The 18,143-nt window shown below is 40.5% G+C and overlaps 2 protein-coding genes across 5 annotated transcripts; one reads left to right on the plus strand and one right to left on the minus strand.

The window, feature by feature from the left end:
* Window positions 1–926: 926 nt before the first annotated feature.
* On the minus strand, window positions 927–6,960 carry vps36 (vacuolar protein sorting 36 homolog). Its single transcript, XM_022209471.2, has 14 exons — window positions 6,767–6,960; window positions 6,503–6,571; window positions 6,348–6,418; window positions 5,471–5,585; window positions 5,293–5,382; window positions 3,687–3,773; window positions 3,079–3,111; window positions 2,865–2,942; window positions 2,533–2,667; window positions 2,366–2,431; window positions 2,213–2,277; window positions 1,741–1,825; window positions 1,562–1,638; window positions 927–1,363 (listed from the first exon to the last, which is right to left on the minus strand). Exons 1-14 carry the CDS (start codon window positions 6,860–6,862, stop codon window positions 1,282–1,284), a joined length of 1,149 nt encoding a protein of 382 aa, XP_022065163.1. The 5' UTR covers window positions 6,863–6,960; the 3' UTR covers window positions 927–1,281.
* Window positions 6,961–7,144: 184 nt separating this feature from the next.
* On the plus strand, window positions 7,145–17,215 carry proser1 (proline and serine rich 1). Of its 4 annotated transcripts, XM_022209452.2 has the most exons (12): window positions 7,149–7,781; window positions 7,875–7,940; window positions 8,594–8,662; window positions 8,757–8,851; window positions 8,973–9,066; window positions 9,351–9,461; window positions 10,813–10,914; window positions 11,417–11,495; window positions 11,765–11,857; window positions 13,000–14,332; window positions 15,504–15,648; window positions 15,847–17,215. In XM_022209452.2, exons 1-12 carry the CDS (start codon window positions 7,737–7,739, stop codon window positions 15,970–15,972), a joined length of 2,358 nt encoding a protein of 785 aa, XP_022065144.1. In that variant the 5' UTR covers window positions 7,149–7,736; the 3' UTR covers window positions 15,973–17,215. The 4 variants fall into 4 exon arrangements, with proteins under 4 accessions (XP_051793334.1, XP_051793335.1, XP_022065144.1 ...); XM_022209460.2 differs by lacking the exon at window positions 11,765–11,857; XM_051937374.1 differs by lacking the exons at window positions 15,504–15,648; window positions 15,847–17,215 and having other exon boundaries at window positions 7,145–7,781; window positions 11,765–13,121.
* Window positions 17,216–18,143: the final 928 nt, after the last annotated feature.

The raw sequence follows: 18,143 nt of genomic DNA on the forward strand, positions 1-18,143 counted from the left end.
AGTGACAAAAGCACAGAAGCAACATGCCTACAAGCAAGTATAATCTTTAGATATGATGCTAGTAAGATCAGGTACTGTTGCTCTTTACATGATATAACTGTGAGGAGATACAGTGAAGTTATAGAATTTACAAGCAGTTCTTGTATTGAAAGCTTTCCTGCACGTGTTATTGAGGTGCTTACTTTTCAATTTGGCTTCAGTTCAGTCAAACAGTTCAATTCTCGAAAGCATTTTCTGCACTTAAAGGATTACCTACCTGAATATTTGGCAACGTGTTCCTTTGCATTTATGCTGTAAACTGGATTGACGGGTTCAACTGCCATTTCATCTTATCTTGTCCTGTCTTGAATGCAGGTAGACAATGCTGCTACATTCACAGACCAGTTTACTCTACAGAAGACTTCAGCTAATCGATTTCAAGTTGAAATTATCATTTCAAAGAATGCAATGAGGAAAGTGCAAAGGGCTACAGTTTAGGACATATGATATGTACTGTGTTTCACAAATTCATGTGGCCCTCCTTGTGCAGCGGTCACATTTTTGATGCCATCTCATGTGAAAATCCATTTATTGCTGGATTTAAATCTATTACACAGTGAAAATTGAACTGAAGCATGACTAAAACTTAGACTGCAAATCAAATTCTCCCAAATTGCAATAAGGTATTTTCCCCGTGTCTTTCAACCTTCAAAGGGACAATAATCAACCTAGACAGACAAGACTGAAAGGCCAACAGGAGACGAAAGGTCAAGAAGGGCACTTTGATTGATTGAAACCTGAACATTTGGGCTTGTTGTCGCATTCCTCACATGTTAAGCCAGCAGAGTTTTAGTCAAACATTTATTAGATATTTATATGCGCATTATACTTTGAAAAAGGTATCAGTGGCGAGTTTTTCTTTTTCCTAACAGAATACTTGTAAAAAGTTATACCCAAACCCATTTATTACTAAATACACATGACAATCACTCTAACAGAGTACATCGATATTCCTTTTCATTCATGCACAATATTTGTCAAATTATTTTCTGGTTGACGGCTAATCCATCTGACAAATTTTGAAGACAGAATCTGGCCAACTTGTAGCTCGAGATTTAGACAGTGCATCAGAACCATTCAAACTTCCAACCAAACAAAATTTGATACTGGATAAGTACATTACAGCGTAGAAACTATAACAGGAAAACACCCTGTGGCATATGTAGAGGTCAGATGATTGTTTTAATGCATCCGTCTATCAGCAGAAACAGCTCTATGTCAACAATAATGACTGCAAAGAGGTCAGAACAGGTTCGGGTAGAATCTCAAACCCTCAACAGAGTCATCTCTACACAGGTGGCCCATCTTCTCAGCCAGCAACAATCTGGAAATATGGAAGGAGTAGAGAAACACAGAGAAGGAAAAATGCAAGAAAAATGTCAGTTTTCTCATTGTTCCATGTTATTTTGTAGGAAAACACACAGACTGACATGATGAGCCTTTTATGGTACAGGCAAGACTGGTGAATACTCTTCAGTGCAGTGTTTCATTTTTATGAATCTAAACTTATGAGATAACTTACCGCTCTTTGGACAAAAGAACAGAGAGACCCAAGAGTTTTGCAAACTCCTCTGCTGTCAAGGAACCTTTCTCCGACACCTACACGAACAAAGATACGGAACAGTGGAGCATAGTGTTTGATCAGTCTGACGCATGGTCATGTCATGGCCAAAATGCTGTTTGTAATCAGGTAGAGCTTACATTGTCCAGTGCGGAGGCTATCATTTCCTCTTCGCTGTGAGACTGCAGCTGGACCACCATCACACCACTGTCAAACACACGCAGTCTACACAAAAAAAAAAACAAGACACATGAAAGATAGGGAGCATACGTTTGTATGTGTGTGTGAGGCACAGGGATTCAGTTTTATGCCAAGGTGCTGGTTTATGAAGAGAGATCGCTAAAGAACAGCAACCAGTTTGTGAGCAAACAGGGAAACAGGCCAGTGTTCCTTTTGAAATCCTGGGAAGTGACAGGAAATGACAGCTGCGGAGGCCTGAACAGCCCTTCCAACAACAGGAAGGCAGGCAGGAAGAGCCTGGCCTCTGTGAATGAGGCACCAACCCAGCCCTATATTCCTTTAATAAACACACAGCCTGTCCTACACTCAAATGAATGCAGTACACACAGTGATCATTTAAACAATACAAAGTCAAACACGACTCAAGCTCACCTCAACGGAAGCTTCAGTGACTCAAACATTTTACAGGCGTTTACCAAATCTTCTGGAGATAACAGCTGTTGAAAGTGAAACAAAGCATGTGTTTAGCGTGAACGTATGGACTGCTGAATGCATGTTTTGCGCGTGCACTCATGCGAGCGTCACCTCCATCCCTCTAGCGCGGTTGACGAGACAGTACACCTCTGTGAGAGCCATCATACCGCCACGCTCCTGAGGGAGAAGAAAGTGATCGAGAGCAAGACGGTTACAGTTATTTTAAGACTGAGCCACTGAAGTATAAAATACACAACACAAAAAAACCTCCCACCCACCTCAAGAGGGGCCTGCAGCATATCTCCCAGTTGCTTTGACAGCTGTAGGTGATAATGTGTACCCGATCCATGTGTTTCCCTGGTAACGGGGTTAGCAATACCCATGCTCAGAAGGTAGGACTTAAACCGTACTGTCTACAAAACAGAATATAACTGTTAAAACAAAATCTCAATTTGGGGCATTTAAGAGTGAAAATAGCATGACATAGCACCATCATTTCTTTCTTACATTATATTTGCATCAGGACTCCAATGAGACAAGCTCACTGAATTATTCACCGAGATTTGAGATTGTGACTTACAAGACTGCCTTCTGCTGGTGACATTCTTACCTCATCTTCTGTTATGTCCCCCTGCTTATCTTTGATCTTGTTGGCTATAGATCTGGACAGCTCCACCATCTCTTTGGCCTGTTTGTCAGACAATCCTTCATCAAATCCCACTGCAGTAAATAAGCTTACCGCAGGATTGATACTCATAGTTATATTTAAACAAGCGTCGACAGATAACATACAACTTTAAAGAGGTGTATAAAGCGTTGTTTACCTTCACCATCAGCTGACTGAGGTCCTCGAAGGCCTAAAAAAAACAGAGGCTAAATGGGTAATGGAGCTCAAAAATGTTCACAATTAAGCAAACCACAAAACCTCATGGCTACGGATACAATTTAAATATCATTCCACAGCACCCCCCACCCTTTTTCAGTCAGATGTTATTCTCCCTCACTCTAAACTCTCATTCGTTTCAGTACCTTACATTTCATATAGCCAACATGCCATTCTCATTTAAATTAACACATATTTAAGACAAACATACAGAATGTGAAAATGGAGGTTGTACAAACACATAATTGTGGTTGTGGTCAGCTTAATTTCATGCGAGTTGCAAAAATAAAATTCCGATGGTGACAAAATTCATAGCAGAAAGAAAAAAGTGGTCGAGGAATTCATAGAAACTTGCTCAACCAAACCACACCGTACTTCCAGTCTATTGAAAGTCGTTTTATTCCAAATGGTTTGGCTGCAGGGTGACGGTAGAAAACACGGGTTTACCTTACTGTGTGTTTGAATCTGCAACTCCATACTGGACTGAAACCACCACAATTCCCAATCTGACACATTTCTTAGCGTTTCAAAATTTTTGCTTTACTGTACCTCAGAAATGTTTTTGTCCAATTCTTTTCTCTTCTCCTCTATCTTCCTCTCAATACCAACAATCCCCACTGCACGCGTCCTTCCTCCCTAGATGACCACGAAGGAAAGAAAAACACACAAAGTAAAACACAGAGGCAACGTTAAAGCTGGCAACAAGCGTCAAAGGACAAGGAAAGAAAAACAGCAAGGGGTTGAAACCAGTGGTGTTTAATGACTGAGATGGCACGTAAGCGAATTTTGGTGACTATTACTTCTGTGTTTTTTTAAAAATGGGATGAACTTCATTTCATTTGAAGACACATGACCATACAGTCTAGTATAGGATAACACTACTGTGTAGTTGTTATTATGTGCAATATTTATTATCTTGTTCTTGCACTTTCGTGACTTTTGCACTCCTGTTTTTGTTTCTAAGAGCCCTGTAACAGTACATTTCTCCTTAGTGATATCAATAAAGTCTATCTTATCTTATCTCATAGTCACTGCCACTAAAGGCCATACAGACTTCACAAAGCAGAATCTTGCTTCAGTGCCATACCAAACCTGATTTAATGGCTATTGTATTTTTTTTAAAATCCTTTAAAAAAAACAGTCAGAGGTAGAAATTCTTAATAAGCTAACAGAAAAAGCCCCAAAATAAAGTGACAACACTGCCATCCTGTGGAGCACAATTTAAACTCAGAGCAACTCCTACATTCAGCATGTAAACTGTTGAATGGATGTTTGGCCGGTACACTGTGGTGTGATGACAATATAACTAGGGCTGCAACGACGAATCGATTAAATTGATTAAAATCGATTATTAAAAGCGCTGGCAAAGAATTTAGCGATTCGTTGTGTCGCGCGATTCATGCGCGACTCGCCATGCCGCGGAGACGTCACTTCGCCTGCAGAGCCACAGCTTTGTCAATACTGGCTGACTGAAATAAAGTTAAAAAAAAACAAAAAACTCCACCGTTCGGTATATTTTCAAAGGAAAAGTCTATTCAACAAATGAAACCTGACCGACACGGAGAAAACACTTTGACCGAAGTCCTCAAAAGTGTTGGAGCATTTCACAAAACAAAAAACATGCGTCACATGACAAAGGAAATATGCACAATGGAGAGACTAACTTTTTCTTTCAGGAAAGCCTCAGAAAAAGGAGAACGTTATTGGAGGAAATGAAGCAATTTTTTTTGTAACTAGATACCAATTGGAGAAAGGGGGAAAAAATCGAGTTGTAATATAATTCTGTATCTGTAAGATGCATGTTTTCTCTTTGTAATTTGCATTTTTTCCTTTCTTGTCGGTCTATCAGTTCACTATGTTTTCGTTCCACATTTGTTTAAAAAAAACGTTTATTAAAAATAAAGTTTTGCATTTAGACAGGGGTTAAAGTAAGTAATTACGCCTACTCAATTTATGTAATGAAGTATTCTTTAAAAATGTGTTGTTTTCTTTGTCTGATTAATTGGAAAAAAAATCGACTGGATTAAAATCATTGTTAGTTGCAGCAATAAATATAACCCTCTACCATCTCAGCATAAACATCTCCATACATATAAGACAGAGGAAAGGAAGAGATTTGAATTGAATGAGGAAGCATGCTTGCTCAGTTTCTAACCTGAGACCCAGTTCCTGTGGAGATCGGTTTTGAAATTGGTGTGTTCTCCCACCTTTTCAGAGTCATCTCCTCTGTTAGCCTCCTGTAAAACTGCAAGCAAATTACACCATGTCAGTCAAGTAATCAGGAATGAAGCACTAAAGATCTAGATTAGTTCAAAAAGAGTACAAAGGACTACCTCAATCTGGCCGTGTTCTTTAAAGGACAGCTTGATGTAGGAGTACTTGCTGCTGTTGTAGGGACCTGGTTCCTTGTTTTCAGGTGCTGGATGCAGGTGAATTACTATTTTCGCACTAAGGAATAACAGACAGTAATAGATGAGGGATACAATTTTCTTCTTGTAAATATAAATCATTGTAGTCATCATTTCATTCTTAAGTTTAGAAATAGAAGTTTCACAAAAAATATTTACCACAAGGACCCCATTTTTGCTTTTTTCCTGAGATTTTGACCACACCTAACAGCCTAGGACTTATAAACTAAACTCCCCTCTCAAAATACAGTCACCAGTTGTCACAAGATTGAAATTTTCACACTTTGCATAACTGGCAACTAAACCATCTTCTTCATGACAACTAGGGTTGCACAATATATAATTTTAGCATCGACATGTGGATGTGCGCATGTGCAATAGTCACATCACGGGAAATGCAACAAGTGACTCAAACACATAATGCTACTTTTTTGCTGCTTCATACAGAAAGAAAATTTGTGAGATTCTCAATCTTCATGGCTTAATCACAAGAGAAGCCTGTCGAATAGAACATAATTTACTCAAATTTAATAGCTTTTTAAATAGACCGACTTTTTTCTACAGTATTCACAAGATGCATGGCTTGTTGGCATGCAGGCTCCACATATGTACAGCTAAAAAAAAGCAAGGAAAAGTAGATAAAAATTAAAAACAAAGATTTGGTTGTAAACAGAGACACTCCGTCAGTTGTTGGCAGTGTATTTGGAATCGTTGCCATTACACAAGGGAAGTCAGGTTGGCCTTATCTACATTGTTAAAAAGTTCTTTGTCTTAAACCACACTATATTTTAGTGATGCTTACCTCTTTCCTAAGCCTCCAGCTTGCTCCTCAATGAAGATGATCTGTGACAGGGGGAAGGCTAGGCAGGAATCCTACAGATGTCAAGGGACATACAGAAATCGTCATACAAAATGGAAAACGCCTGTGAACAGCAGCGGCTCTCACTGGTTTCTTACCTCATATTTAATATCACCCCAGATCAACCGATGGGTGGTCAAAAAGGCAGTTCCGACATTCAGCTTAGCCTGGTACAACAACAGAAAATAACTTGAATTTATTATTTGCAATCTTAACATCCCATGTCACTTTAAGAGGTCTAGTCACCTTACATTACATTTAACAGCCTAAAGCCACAGGGATGTACAAAGAACATTATTTAAGATAACTTTTAGCTGCCGTACTGTTGTATCAGGCCAGACATTTGGCGATCAAAAACACACCTTTTCGTCGCCGTCATACAGTCTGACACCACGCTGCTCGATCACATACGTTTCATTTAATTCAGTTCGCGAATTGGTCCACGAAAATCGATCCATTTTTGGTTGTTTAAAGCAGTTTAGATTACTCCCTTTCTCTCCTGTATTCCGCTGCTTGGGTTCATGTTATGTTTACTTCCTACAAGCTGTTCAAGATTGGCCTGATACTGCCTGTAGAATATTACAAAATGAATATTATAAAATGTTATACAAGCTAAACACGAATAAATTAGCCATTGTTATGCTTATAAATTAATTATTTTAATTGATGATAGTGACTGAACTATATGTAACTTTGTCATTTTTTACAGCTCTTGGTACAAGATGTGTTTTCTGACCCGCTGCCTCAGAGGGGTCCTTAAGGAGTGACGTTGTTAGCGCCAGCTGTCAGAAGCTAGTGTCTTTCCTAACGCGTTGTGTTAGGATTTTCCTTAATTTTATATGTTTCTGTCTCTACTCTAGTATCACTAACAAGTGATTTAAATTAAGCTTTATTGAACCGAAGTACAAATATCGGTTTCGTCTTTTCTAGTTTTGTTTTTGTTGCGCTGTGCTCGGAATTGAGGTAGCTCCTGCTAGCTAGCTTGTTGTTAGCTGCGGATAAATCTGGTGTAGACAGGTTCTGCTCTGCAGACAGCTTCTCTTGTTTGGAAGTCATTGTTCACGGGCGGAAAAGTTACGGCGTGTGCAACGATTGTAATCACCATGCGGTTTTTAAATAATTTATTGCAAATGATTATTGCATTAAATAAACGTGTTTTTGATGAATTAGGTATTTAAATCAGAAATCGGGGTCAGTCGATTATTTAGATTCAAAGTCATCCGGATGCATTTTATTTTAATGACCTCATCTGTTGTAATATAAACTGTGTATTTACCAATTGCGTGGTGTAGTAATTGTTCACTGGCAAAGCGTTTGTTTAAGTCAACAAACATGGATAAGAAATCATTTGACATTGTCTTGGATGAGATAAGAAAGGTAGATGTCGTCTTGTAGAAACATTTTTGCCCGACTCAATATTTAAAATCGTTGCAGCTTCAAGCTTTGTTGACTCTTTGTTATGTGTTTTAGTGCGTCCTGACCGATCAGCGGATCAGAGCCATAGAGCAGGTGCATGGATATTTCTCCAGTGAGCAGGTAAGTGGCCCAACAGCAACGCTGTTACGCAGTGTATATCTCTTTATGGTTGTCATAAAGCTCCTGAGTGACATGAAAAAGTAAAAACAAAAATCATGCTTCATGGTGGACCTGGTAAAATGATTCCTTTGTAACTTACCTCATAACCAGTGCTGCATTGGGGTATGTTTATTAATTTTGAACTGTAAAGTAAACTGTGTTAGCTATTATGGCTAACACAGATTTTGCACATGCAAACAAATATAATTATTTTAAAAAAAAAACTTTGTTGGATGTAAAGGTCCCATATACTGAAAATCCATCTTTATTATGTTCTCCGGTTATTATTAATTTGGAGGTGGAAAATAAAAAATGTAAAGATGTGAAGAGATTTGCCTCTGAAAACCCACAAGCCTCCTCACACCTGGATGCCCTTCAGCCTTGCTCCTAAAAATTTCACTAGCGTTTAAGCGACTAGTAAAATACTAAACGTTTAATAAATGAGTAGGCGATTAAGCCATTAAACGACTAGTCGCGCACATCCCTATTACAGAGTATCTTTTAATAATAGAGGATGTTATCAAAATTTCATAGTTCTCCTCTGCTACTTCTGTACTCAGACACTGTAGCTATTGTGTTACTGTAAGCTGTAACAATGTCCTGAACATCTGCAGGTGATGGAAATACTGAAGTACTTCTCATGGGCAGAGCCTCAGATCAAAGCAGTTAAAGCTCTGCAGCATGTAAGTAACAACTAATTTGAGTAATTTAGGCCCCAAAACTGGTCTTTTTTTTAAAAGTGTTAGCTAAAAATGTTTTCCCCTCTGCTCCCTTTAGAAAATGGTTGCAATCCCAACAACCAAAGTCGCAAATATCCTGAACTGTTTCACCTTCTCAAAGGACAGGCTGATTGTTCTGGAACTGATAGCTTTGTGAGTAAAATTTCAAAGAAGCGCTAACTGTATTTTTTCAACACACTTGGTCAAAATTTTGTATTGTTATATCTTAAACAGCAAACGGAAAATTGTAATATCGTTCTCTGTTTGCATACAGAAATATTTCAGATGCTCAAAATTATCGTCCTGTGGAGGATCTGTTTCGCATACACTTGTCTGAGAAGAAGCGTGCTCGTAGGATACTGGAACAGGTAGGTACACCTTTAAGAATTCATCTTCACGGTGGTGTCTGTGCTCTAGATAGGATAGTTTATTTGCTAATCGTATGTCTAGGTATTAAAAGAGCTTTTCACGAAGCCCTGAAAGACAAACTTGTGAGATGAACAAGGCATGCAATTAATACAATTAAAAATGTAATGATACAAACTAGTTACACATCTTAACTAGCAGGTGCATGTGTAAATGCGTTGTCTTTGTTCCTTTTATTTTTAACAGTTTATTGCTATTACATGCAATAATATTTGTGTTGCATTAGGTGTGTAAGGTTGGCTGCAAAGCTCCAGTAGCTATGATCTCCTCCTGTGGAATGATACCAGGAAATCCATACCCTAAAGGCAGACCCAGCTTGGTCACTGGCACATTCCCTGTAAGTATGCGCAAAACTACGCCGAGCATTCCTGAAGGCATCAGAGTCCTCAGATACAATTTTTTTTTTTTCAGATCACTACCACCTAATAATAGAATGAAGACAGAGATTGTATTATGTCTTTGGTTCTGTAGGTCCTTGTGATTTAACCTGTTTCACCTTCATAGGTTTTTTGTGAATAGAGATTCAATTTTACTTTATTTAAAAGTTTTATTTAAAGGGGAACTTCGTTTTTTTTCAACCTGGGGTCTGTTTTCATGTCATTTCATACATGTGAGTGATGGAGAAATGAATTTTCGACATAGCTCCAGTATTTAGCCAGGCAGGCAGCTTAGCAGCTCAGCTAGCGAAAAGTATGGGGCAACTTGCCCCCCCCCCATGTCAAAGTCCGCCCTAACATGCTTTTTTCCCCACACTGACTGGCTCGGATAGTCTCAACGAGTGTCCCACAACATACTAGAGGTGAGAAGTGAACGAAAACCTCCACATTACTTGGTGATCGCTATTTGTTGTGGTCTTTATCCAAATCTTGGGACGCTAGAAAGCAAATCTCGTTCCGAAATCGTGCGATAGCCGAAAACCGGTGTTTTGGTGCGAGCTATCGCGCGATTTCGGAACGAGATTTGCTTTCTAGCGTCCTGAGATTTGGATACAGACCACAACAAATAGCGATCGCCAGGGAATGTGGAGGTTTTCGTTCACTTCTCATCTCTAGTATGTTGTGGGACACTCATTGAGACTATCCGAGCCAGTCAGTGTGGGGAAAAAAGCATGTTGGGGCGGACTTTGACGGGGGGGTGGGGGGGGGGGGCAAGTTGTTCCATACTTTTTGCTAGCTGAGCTGCTAAGCTGCCTGCCTGGCTAAATACTGGAGCTATGTCGAACATTCATTTCTCCATCATTCACATATATGAAATGACATGAAAACAGACCCCAGGTTGAAAAAAAAAACGAAGTTCCCCTTTAACCAAGGTGTAAGGTCATGTTCTTGTAAACGCTACCCCATATGGACTAGATGACCTAGTTAGATATAGGAGCGCTTTTATCCATTAATTTACAAACACTTGCTTTCTGGAAGTTGCTGTAACTCTTTAAGATGTTCAGCTAACACGTTCAAATTGATACAGATATGAAGTATGCAAACATCAGTTTGGGGAAAAAAGCTTTGCTAATTAGCTCAAATAAAAACTAATCTTGTTGAACTTGAATTACTAAAGAATATTAAATGCTTGACTCGCTCTTTAATAGTGATTTTGAGTAATTTGTCTTGTAATTTTAGTTGTAATACACTGTGGCTAAAGGTTTATAGTGGAATGTTTTTCTGCTCACAATGACTTATTTTTGATTACAGGGTATCCCTCCGGTGAAAAAAGAAGCCGAGAAGAAAGAGGACCCCTCTAACAATATGGAGGGGAAAGGAATTGCTTCCCGGATTATAGGACCATTCAAACCTGTAAGCGCTAAAATCACACCCCGAGATGTACTGTGAAAGAGCTGGGATGCCCCGGAGAACACTAATGGCAGAGTTAGGAGGCCTCGCATGGCTAATTGCATTACTTACACTCCATGAAGCTGTCATGCATCGTTATATAAGCTAATGATAGGTGAGACTGCTCAGTTGACAGGACTTAGCAGAACAATAGAAACGCGTACAGAACAAACACATGAGTAAAAACACACGGACGCTGCACACGGCCCTACAGCTACTTCAATATAATGTTCTGGTGACTGATGAGATTATGAAACATCCTAAACAAAACCGCTGCACCATCTGCTGCATTAAAGCGCTCCACTGGTTGGCTGACAAAGCAGTTATTTTTCAATTTTTCATCTCCTTGTCTTCCAGTCAGTGTGTTAGTTGCCTTTTATCCCTGCTTTGTTTGCTTTACAGAGTCTGACTCGACATCAGCGGGTGATTCAGTAACGTCATCTCTTATTCTTTTTTTTTTTTTTAGTTTCCTTCATCCTACAACCCTCATCGACCTGTTCCTTACCCTATACCACCATGCCGACCCCATGCCACCATCGCACCAAGTAAGTAACACCCCACCTTACCTTTACCTGAGCTGTACAGTATTCAGACGCTGTATACAACCTGATTTAAATGACGAGTGAGGAATCAGTAATGCTGCTTTGAGCAGTGTACACATACATTGTCAGGTATGTTTTATTGTTGCCTTCTGGGACTGGTTGAGGTACAGTTAGTAGTGGGGTGCGTTGCGATTCTTTTACATGTGTGCGTGTGCGTGTGTGTGTGCATGAATGCGTGGTGGACACTGTTAATATGTGCAACTGCTACTCAGGTGCGTACAACAACGCAGGCCTTGTTTCTGTGGGAGGGGTTATAACAGCCAGCGTGCCCCCTCCCCCCTACAACTCCACCCACAAAGTAGCAGGTATGATTCGATGGATGCGAGTGCGTGCGAGAGCCAATAGACACTTCTTGAAGCTTGCTGCCTAACTTGCCAGCATGTTGCTTTACCTGTGCTCTCCAGTTTAACGTCTTTAGCAGGTGAAGAATGCGCTTTTTACTTCTGTTGGTGTACACCGAGTGACCAGAAAGATACAATCACTTGATTTAATCTGGACCTTTAATTTAGAGTGCTTTTTTTGAGGCCGTTTTATTATAAAGCATTATTTCTGTGTGGTGGAATAAATGGAACATAACGCAGTGTCATAGCACACCACCACGAATGACAACCTAAAAGTCTACCATGGAAAGGAGTCAACACACAAATAAGTACAACAGTAGTCTCACTAAAAACAATTCGGGGTCGATTACTACTGTGCATCTTGCAGGTATTTCTGTTTTCTGGTCAGTCGGTGTAGAAGTATGTTTTTGGTGATTTGTGAGGATAGAGTTTGGGTTGCCTGGACAGGAATACTTTCACACTAATGTCAGCAATCTTTTTTCTTTCTGGAATCATGCTTTGTGCTGGCATTTAACATGCATCGCTTGGGATAACTTATTTTTTCAGCAAAGTGTCTTATCAGTTTTCACAATTGAAATACATCTTTTATGGCCTTTGGGGAGATTTCTTTTTAAATGACTCTAGTTTTATTAAATTGACAAAAGTCCAAAGCCAGATGTCCAGATGGGAATGTTTTAAGATGTGTTTAAAGTTAATCTGAAGTTGCCAAATCTAATGAGTTGGGTTATCATTTCCCCAAAGGTAAGAAGAAGACATATTTTAATGTTGAAAATTCTTTTGAATTTCCATGTAATAAGTTGCACGTAGGGACACTCTTTGGCTATTTCTTCTTGCTGTTTCTTCTCTTCTTTTATCTATGTGAGTGGATTGGCTCTTTTACAATCATTTGTGGGCTTTAACCTGTTCTGCCTATGTCCTGATATGAAATCTGTTTTTGTCAATCACATTACTGATGAGAAATATGCAAAAAAACTGTCATTTAATATCATTTTATGTTTTGTTGAAATGCAGTTAGTTTTAATACTTAATTCTGACATCATGTCAGATAATAGTAGTTGTCATTATGGATTACCTTTTTGCCAACTCTGATCTCCTTTAATTTCCAGGTTATACCAAACCAGGCAATCCGCAAAACACCACACCTGGAGTCAACAGCGGCCCCCTCCTCATTCCTCATGGCTCCACACCTTCTACCCCTGTCCCACCCCAGGCTTCTCCTGCTCAGCCACCTCCCACAACCCCTATCACGCCAGTTTTCCCCGGAATGGTGCCCTCTCACAACCCCAATGCCCCCTCTCCTTCCCCTGCTCCCTCCCCATCGGTAATCAAAGCAGGACCACAGACCCCCAGTGGCCATGCTACACCTTCATCTGTCATTAAAGCCCACACCCCATCAGGCACCCCTTGTGGAACTCCAGTCCCAGGCAGTGGGCCCTTCTCTTCTCCTTTCCATGGTGTTTCTCGACCAGGCACCCCTGCCACCTCCCGCAGCGGCCCAGACTCCCTGTCTCAGACGAACTCCGTTGGCTCTACTCAGTCAAAGGTTTATTCCCAGTCCAATGACCACCATTCAGGACCCACGTTCCCTGGCATTCACCCACAAACAGGTAACCTGCCTGGGTCAGTGATCCGAAGTTACACACCCTCTGGACCATCATCTCTCACTCCTGGATCTTCCACTCCAGTAATTCCGAGCTGTTCCACCCCAGGCCCCAGTCCCAAACCTTCCCCCATTCATCTTGCACAAGCTCAGGCTGTGATGGCTGGAGCTCTAAACAGACATGCGGGGGGTGGCAGTGGCAGTAACAGCCCTGTGCCCTCTGCTTTTAAGGGAACCTCTCGCTCTGGCACGCCATCGGTTAGCTCACTGGTGGCACCAGGTTCTGCACAGGCCACCCTGGCTCGTTCCTTGGGTCTATCACATCCATCAGGTTCTCCTCAAGTCTCTCTCCCTAGTCCTGTTGCTATCACCGGCCTCCAAGCACTGTCTTCTAGCCCAGCACCCTCTCATTATCCTGGCCTGTCGCCTTTTCCCTCTCTTCCTCCTTCCACCATCCCTTCATCCATGCCCACACTACCTCCAACTTCCAGCATTTCCAACCACCCATCAACGTCCATCTACCCAGGCTTGGCTCCCAGTGCTGCCCAAAGTGCAGCCTCTCCTTTTGGTCTAGGCCTCACTTCTGCCCCCTCTATATTCCCAGGCCTACCGCCTGGGCCTAACCCCACTGCCTTCCCTGGACTGGGTGTGTCAGGGGGGCATGGTGCTGGGAGTCCTGTTCTACCTTCATTCATGGGACTACCAGGGGCCACTCCATCTTCAGTGGCATCAGTGGCACCGCTGCAGGCAGCAGCGGCAGCAGCAGCTGTTGGGGTTCCATCATCATCACCAGTTTTACCAGGTTTTGCATCTGCCTTCAGCTCCAATTTCCAGCCTGGGTATGTTAACTTTGCATTTTTACTGATCAGTAGAGATAACCTGTGTCATAATCTGAGAAGACCGTAAGGATGATCTCGTAATGCTTTGAATCCCAATCGTGCCAGCTGGTACAGTCGTCTTATATTGTCTCTCTCATGGTAATACCTGAGTACAAAAGACAGTGGTCAAAGTTTTCACTACATAAAATGGAGCATATGAGGAGGATTTCCACTTGCTTGTAAAGAGGGGCATCATAAATCATGTCAATCAATTTTTCCATTCTCGGTTTTATGTGATACAGGACCTAGAAAGTTCAAAGTCCACTTGTTGTCTTATCAAATCTTGTGTCAGCCACAGACTTTGGCTTATGTCATCTCAAAGAGAGCTTTACCATCTGTACGGGGTAATTACTGCAAGTCAGAGTTGGTTCTATTGTCTTGTCAGAAATAAAGTGCCACAAGCATAAGCCTCACCTTTGTTGACATTTCATGCACTCTAGGGCCAGGTGGTGTTCTTTATTGTAACAGCTATTGAAGCGGCCAGCAAGTTGGCAAACAACATAGTATAGTTTAATATGAATAAAGAAAAAATAAATTACATATTAACCCATAAGAACCCAGACCCATTTTTCCTTAAAGGACTTAAGGGGTTAAGGTCAGACATAAAGCTTTACAAGGAAGAGACTGGGGCACTCCAAGTGCTTGTTACACTGGTGTCACCGTGGGTTCTTATGGGTTAAGATGAAATATTTTTGAATTGCCGTGATATACTATTAACGCCGATATTCTCATTCAATATAAACACAAATATTGGTAAATTATAATGTATGCTGACACCATGCATGTAAGATTAACTTTCTAGAGTCTCCAATGGCTCTACTGCTCAGCTATACCGCAGGCTTTGTACAGATAAAAAAACAAAAAAAAAAACCAGGTATAACATGCTCAGATATACCGCAGGCTTTGTACAGATAAAAAAAACAAAAGCAGGTATAACATGTTATTTTATTAGCCAATCTGCTGACTGTTACAATTAAATCGACAGATATATGCGTGATATCAATTTATCATCACGCTATTTATTAGAGGGAACATGAATGTGTGTAGGGTTGTACTGTTTCCACAAGGAGTAACAAAACTAGTACTCGTTAAGAGTTTCTTTATCCGACGGTGGTTGTTGTGCGTGTTCCAGGTTGAGCAGTGGACTTCAACCTCCAGGAAGTAGCGGCTTCCCAGGCTTGCTGTCTTTCCCTGGAGTACCAGGTTTCTCTCCCTCTGCCTCCCCCGCAGCCCTCGGTGGCCTCCACAACCCAACCATGCAATCTGCCCTGCTGCAGGTAGACACACACACACACACACACACACACACACACACACACACACACACACACACACACACACACACACACACACACACACACACACACACACACACACACACACACACACACACACACTGTTCTTTGGTCACACTATTTGAATGGCGTAGCTTGTGAAAGCCAGGCCGCTACACAAATGTTTGTTTCTCATTGCAGGCTCATCCTACATCTGCTTTGGAGAGCTTTCCTCCTCAACCCAACAGTTTCACCAACTATCCTCCAGGTCCAGGAAACCCCTTCCCCCTCCAGCCAGGCCTGCACAGAGAGTTGGGTTGGCAGTGAAACCTGCTGCTCACTCGTAATCATGAAGCAGACTTACATGTTCATCTCTGCGGTTCATTCTGACCTACTGTATGCCTCGGCTGGAGAGGCTTTTTATTTTTGGCCTTGCACCCTGAGGAGCACAGGACAACGTATTGGAGAGTTTCATTACTATGTATGTTACAGCAAGATTAATTTCATAATACAAAAAACACTACTGTCGAAACAAGCAAAGGTGTTTGTGGGGGTGAAGGCATATTTGTAATATTATTCATAGAGGACAGTTGTATATACTGTATCAGTTGTCAGCGTTGTTAGGTTCCACATGTAGACTGTGACTTGTTTTGTTAGCCCGACTTGCCTGTTTTTAATCAATGAATTATAGAAAATTTAACGAGTTTACATGAAATCTTGGAATGAATTGACAGTGTCCCGATGTAGTATTTCATGTCCGATCTCAGAGGAAAGGAAATGTCATGAACTGGTTGACCTGAATCTAAGCATTTTGATGTGAACTTTCTTCACTGGCTTACATTGTATGGGGTCACATTTTGAAGTCGGCTTACCGTAAATATTTTTATCACCCATGTCAAGGGTGAGAGTGTTGTACACAAAACTTGCATTTGGCAGCTCTACTCGTGTTTTTTTTTTTTTTTTTATAGTTGTCGCTGTCAGCAATTAACTGTGATTCACCTTTTTTATGTTTACAAAGATCTTTGGACAAACGTGACACAGCTCGTACTGTGACTGCAGCATTTGACGAGACATACTGTGCACAGATGTTTTCCGACTACATGAAGCTTTGTTGGATTCGTTTGTGGACTTATGATATATGACTATTTTTACATTATTCTTCACATACTGAGTGAAACTGTGCTTCTTCATTTGTTGTACATCTCTGTAGTAATCTGTCCTACAGAGGTTAACTCGCAAACAGATACTTTATTATTTGAGAATAACAGACAGTCAGTTCACATTCACATTTGCAGTAAAGGAAATAGTGGTTTCTGCTCTTCAGCCCACTGTGAGGCTTCCTGAGCTGACTTACCCTGAAACTAAACCAGATTGTCAGGGGGAAGATAATAGACATTTAGTTTGTTACATTGTGTTGTTTTTGTTTTGCCATTTTTGTACTTGCTCCTGTTTTTTCTTTTCTTTTATTAATTTGACAGTTTGCTGCTGGTTGCTGTAGCTGTTACTGTATCTGTAGTCTATGTGATGCCATGGCTATCGGGCACTCCCTAAATAAAATTACTGGAGCTGAGAGTTTTTTTGGATGGATTCATTTCATGGAAACTAACTTTAATATTACAGAATTACAAACGCAGCTAGATGTACAGATCTCATGGTCAAATGTTGCTTTTAAATGGAAAAAATATGTATGCAAAGATTACAGAACAGATAGTCTTAAAAAAACAAGTACTTTGTTATAAAAGGAGCGAATTGTTGGGGCAAGTTGACGTCCATATGGACACCACCGTGTGATTTAAAAACGCATATTATTAGTAGTGGTGGTGTTATAATTATTAAAACAATGGTTTATGGCCAAAGAGACACAATGATGAGAAAATTTGTCCAACCCTCAGTGTGAACACTTTTACAGCGTCTTTACAGTCCACTTAGCACTTCATACAATGCTTATCAAGTCATCCATATTATGGCTCAACACACAAGTGCTCAGTCATGTGCCAGTGAGTAATGACCCTTCAAAATCTAGTTGTCACATTTTCCATTTTCAGAAATTTTCCATTCATGCAATGGCAAAACCAAACCTGCAATCTTTGAGCATTTTACATGAAAAAAAAAAAGTAACTAAAATATCAATTTAATGTCATGCCACATTTCATCATCATCTGATTTTACATGGTTTTGCTTTTTGTAAAAATTTTTCTTTTTCTTCACCGGATAATTTGGATATTTTGATCCTACAGTATAAGAAATGCTTAAACTGATGAATTTACATTTACATTTACAGCAAGTACATTGCAGATAGAATTATTTCCCCATTTACATACATAGGTGTATACAGTTTATTCAACCTTTTGTTCACTCCATCAACATGAGTATGTCTAAAATGGGGGCATTTCCCTACTTCTTCTTTTATGTAACGTCTCTTTCATGCTTTGCGTTTTCTTAAAGGGCTAGTGCAAAGCATTTCTGATTCTCCATGAGTAGCTCCTTTTTAATAGTAG

Source organism: Acanthochromis polyacanthus, chromosome 17, assembly GCF_021347895.1.
Source record: "Acanthochromis polyacanthus isolate Apoly-LR-REF ecotype Palm Island chromosome 17, KAUST_Apoly_ChrSc, whole genome shotgun sequence".
In the NCBI taxonomy this organism is placed as follows: domain Eukaryota; kingdom Metazoa; phylum Chordata; class Actinopteri; family Pomacentridae; genus Acanthochromis; species Acanthochromis polyacanthus.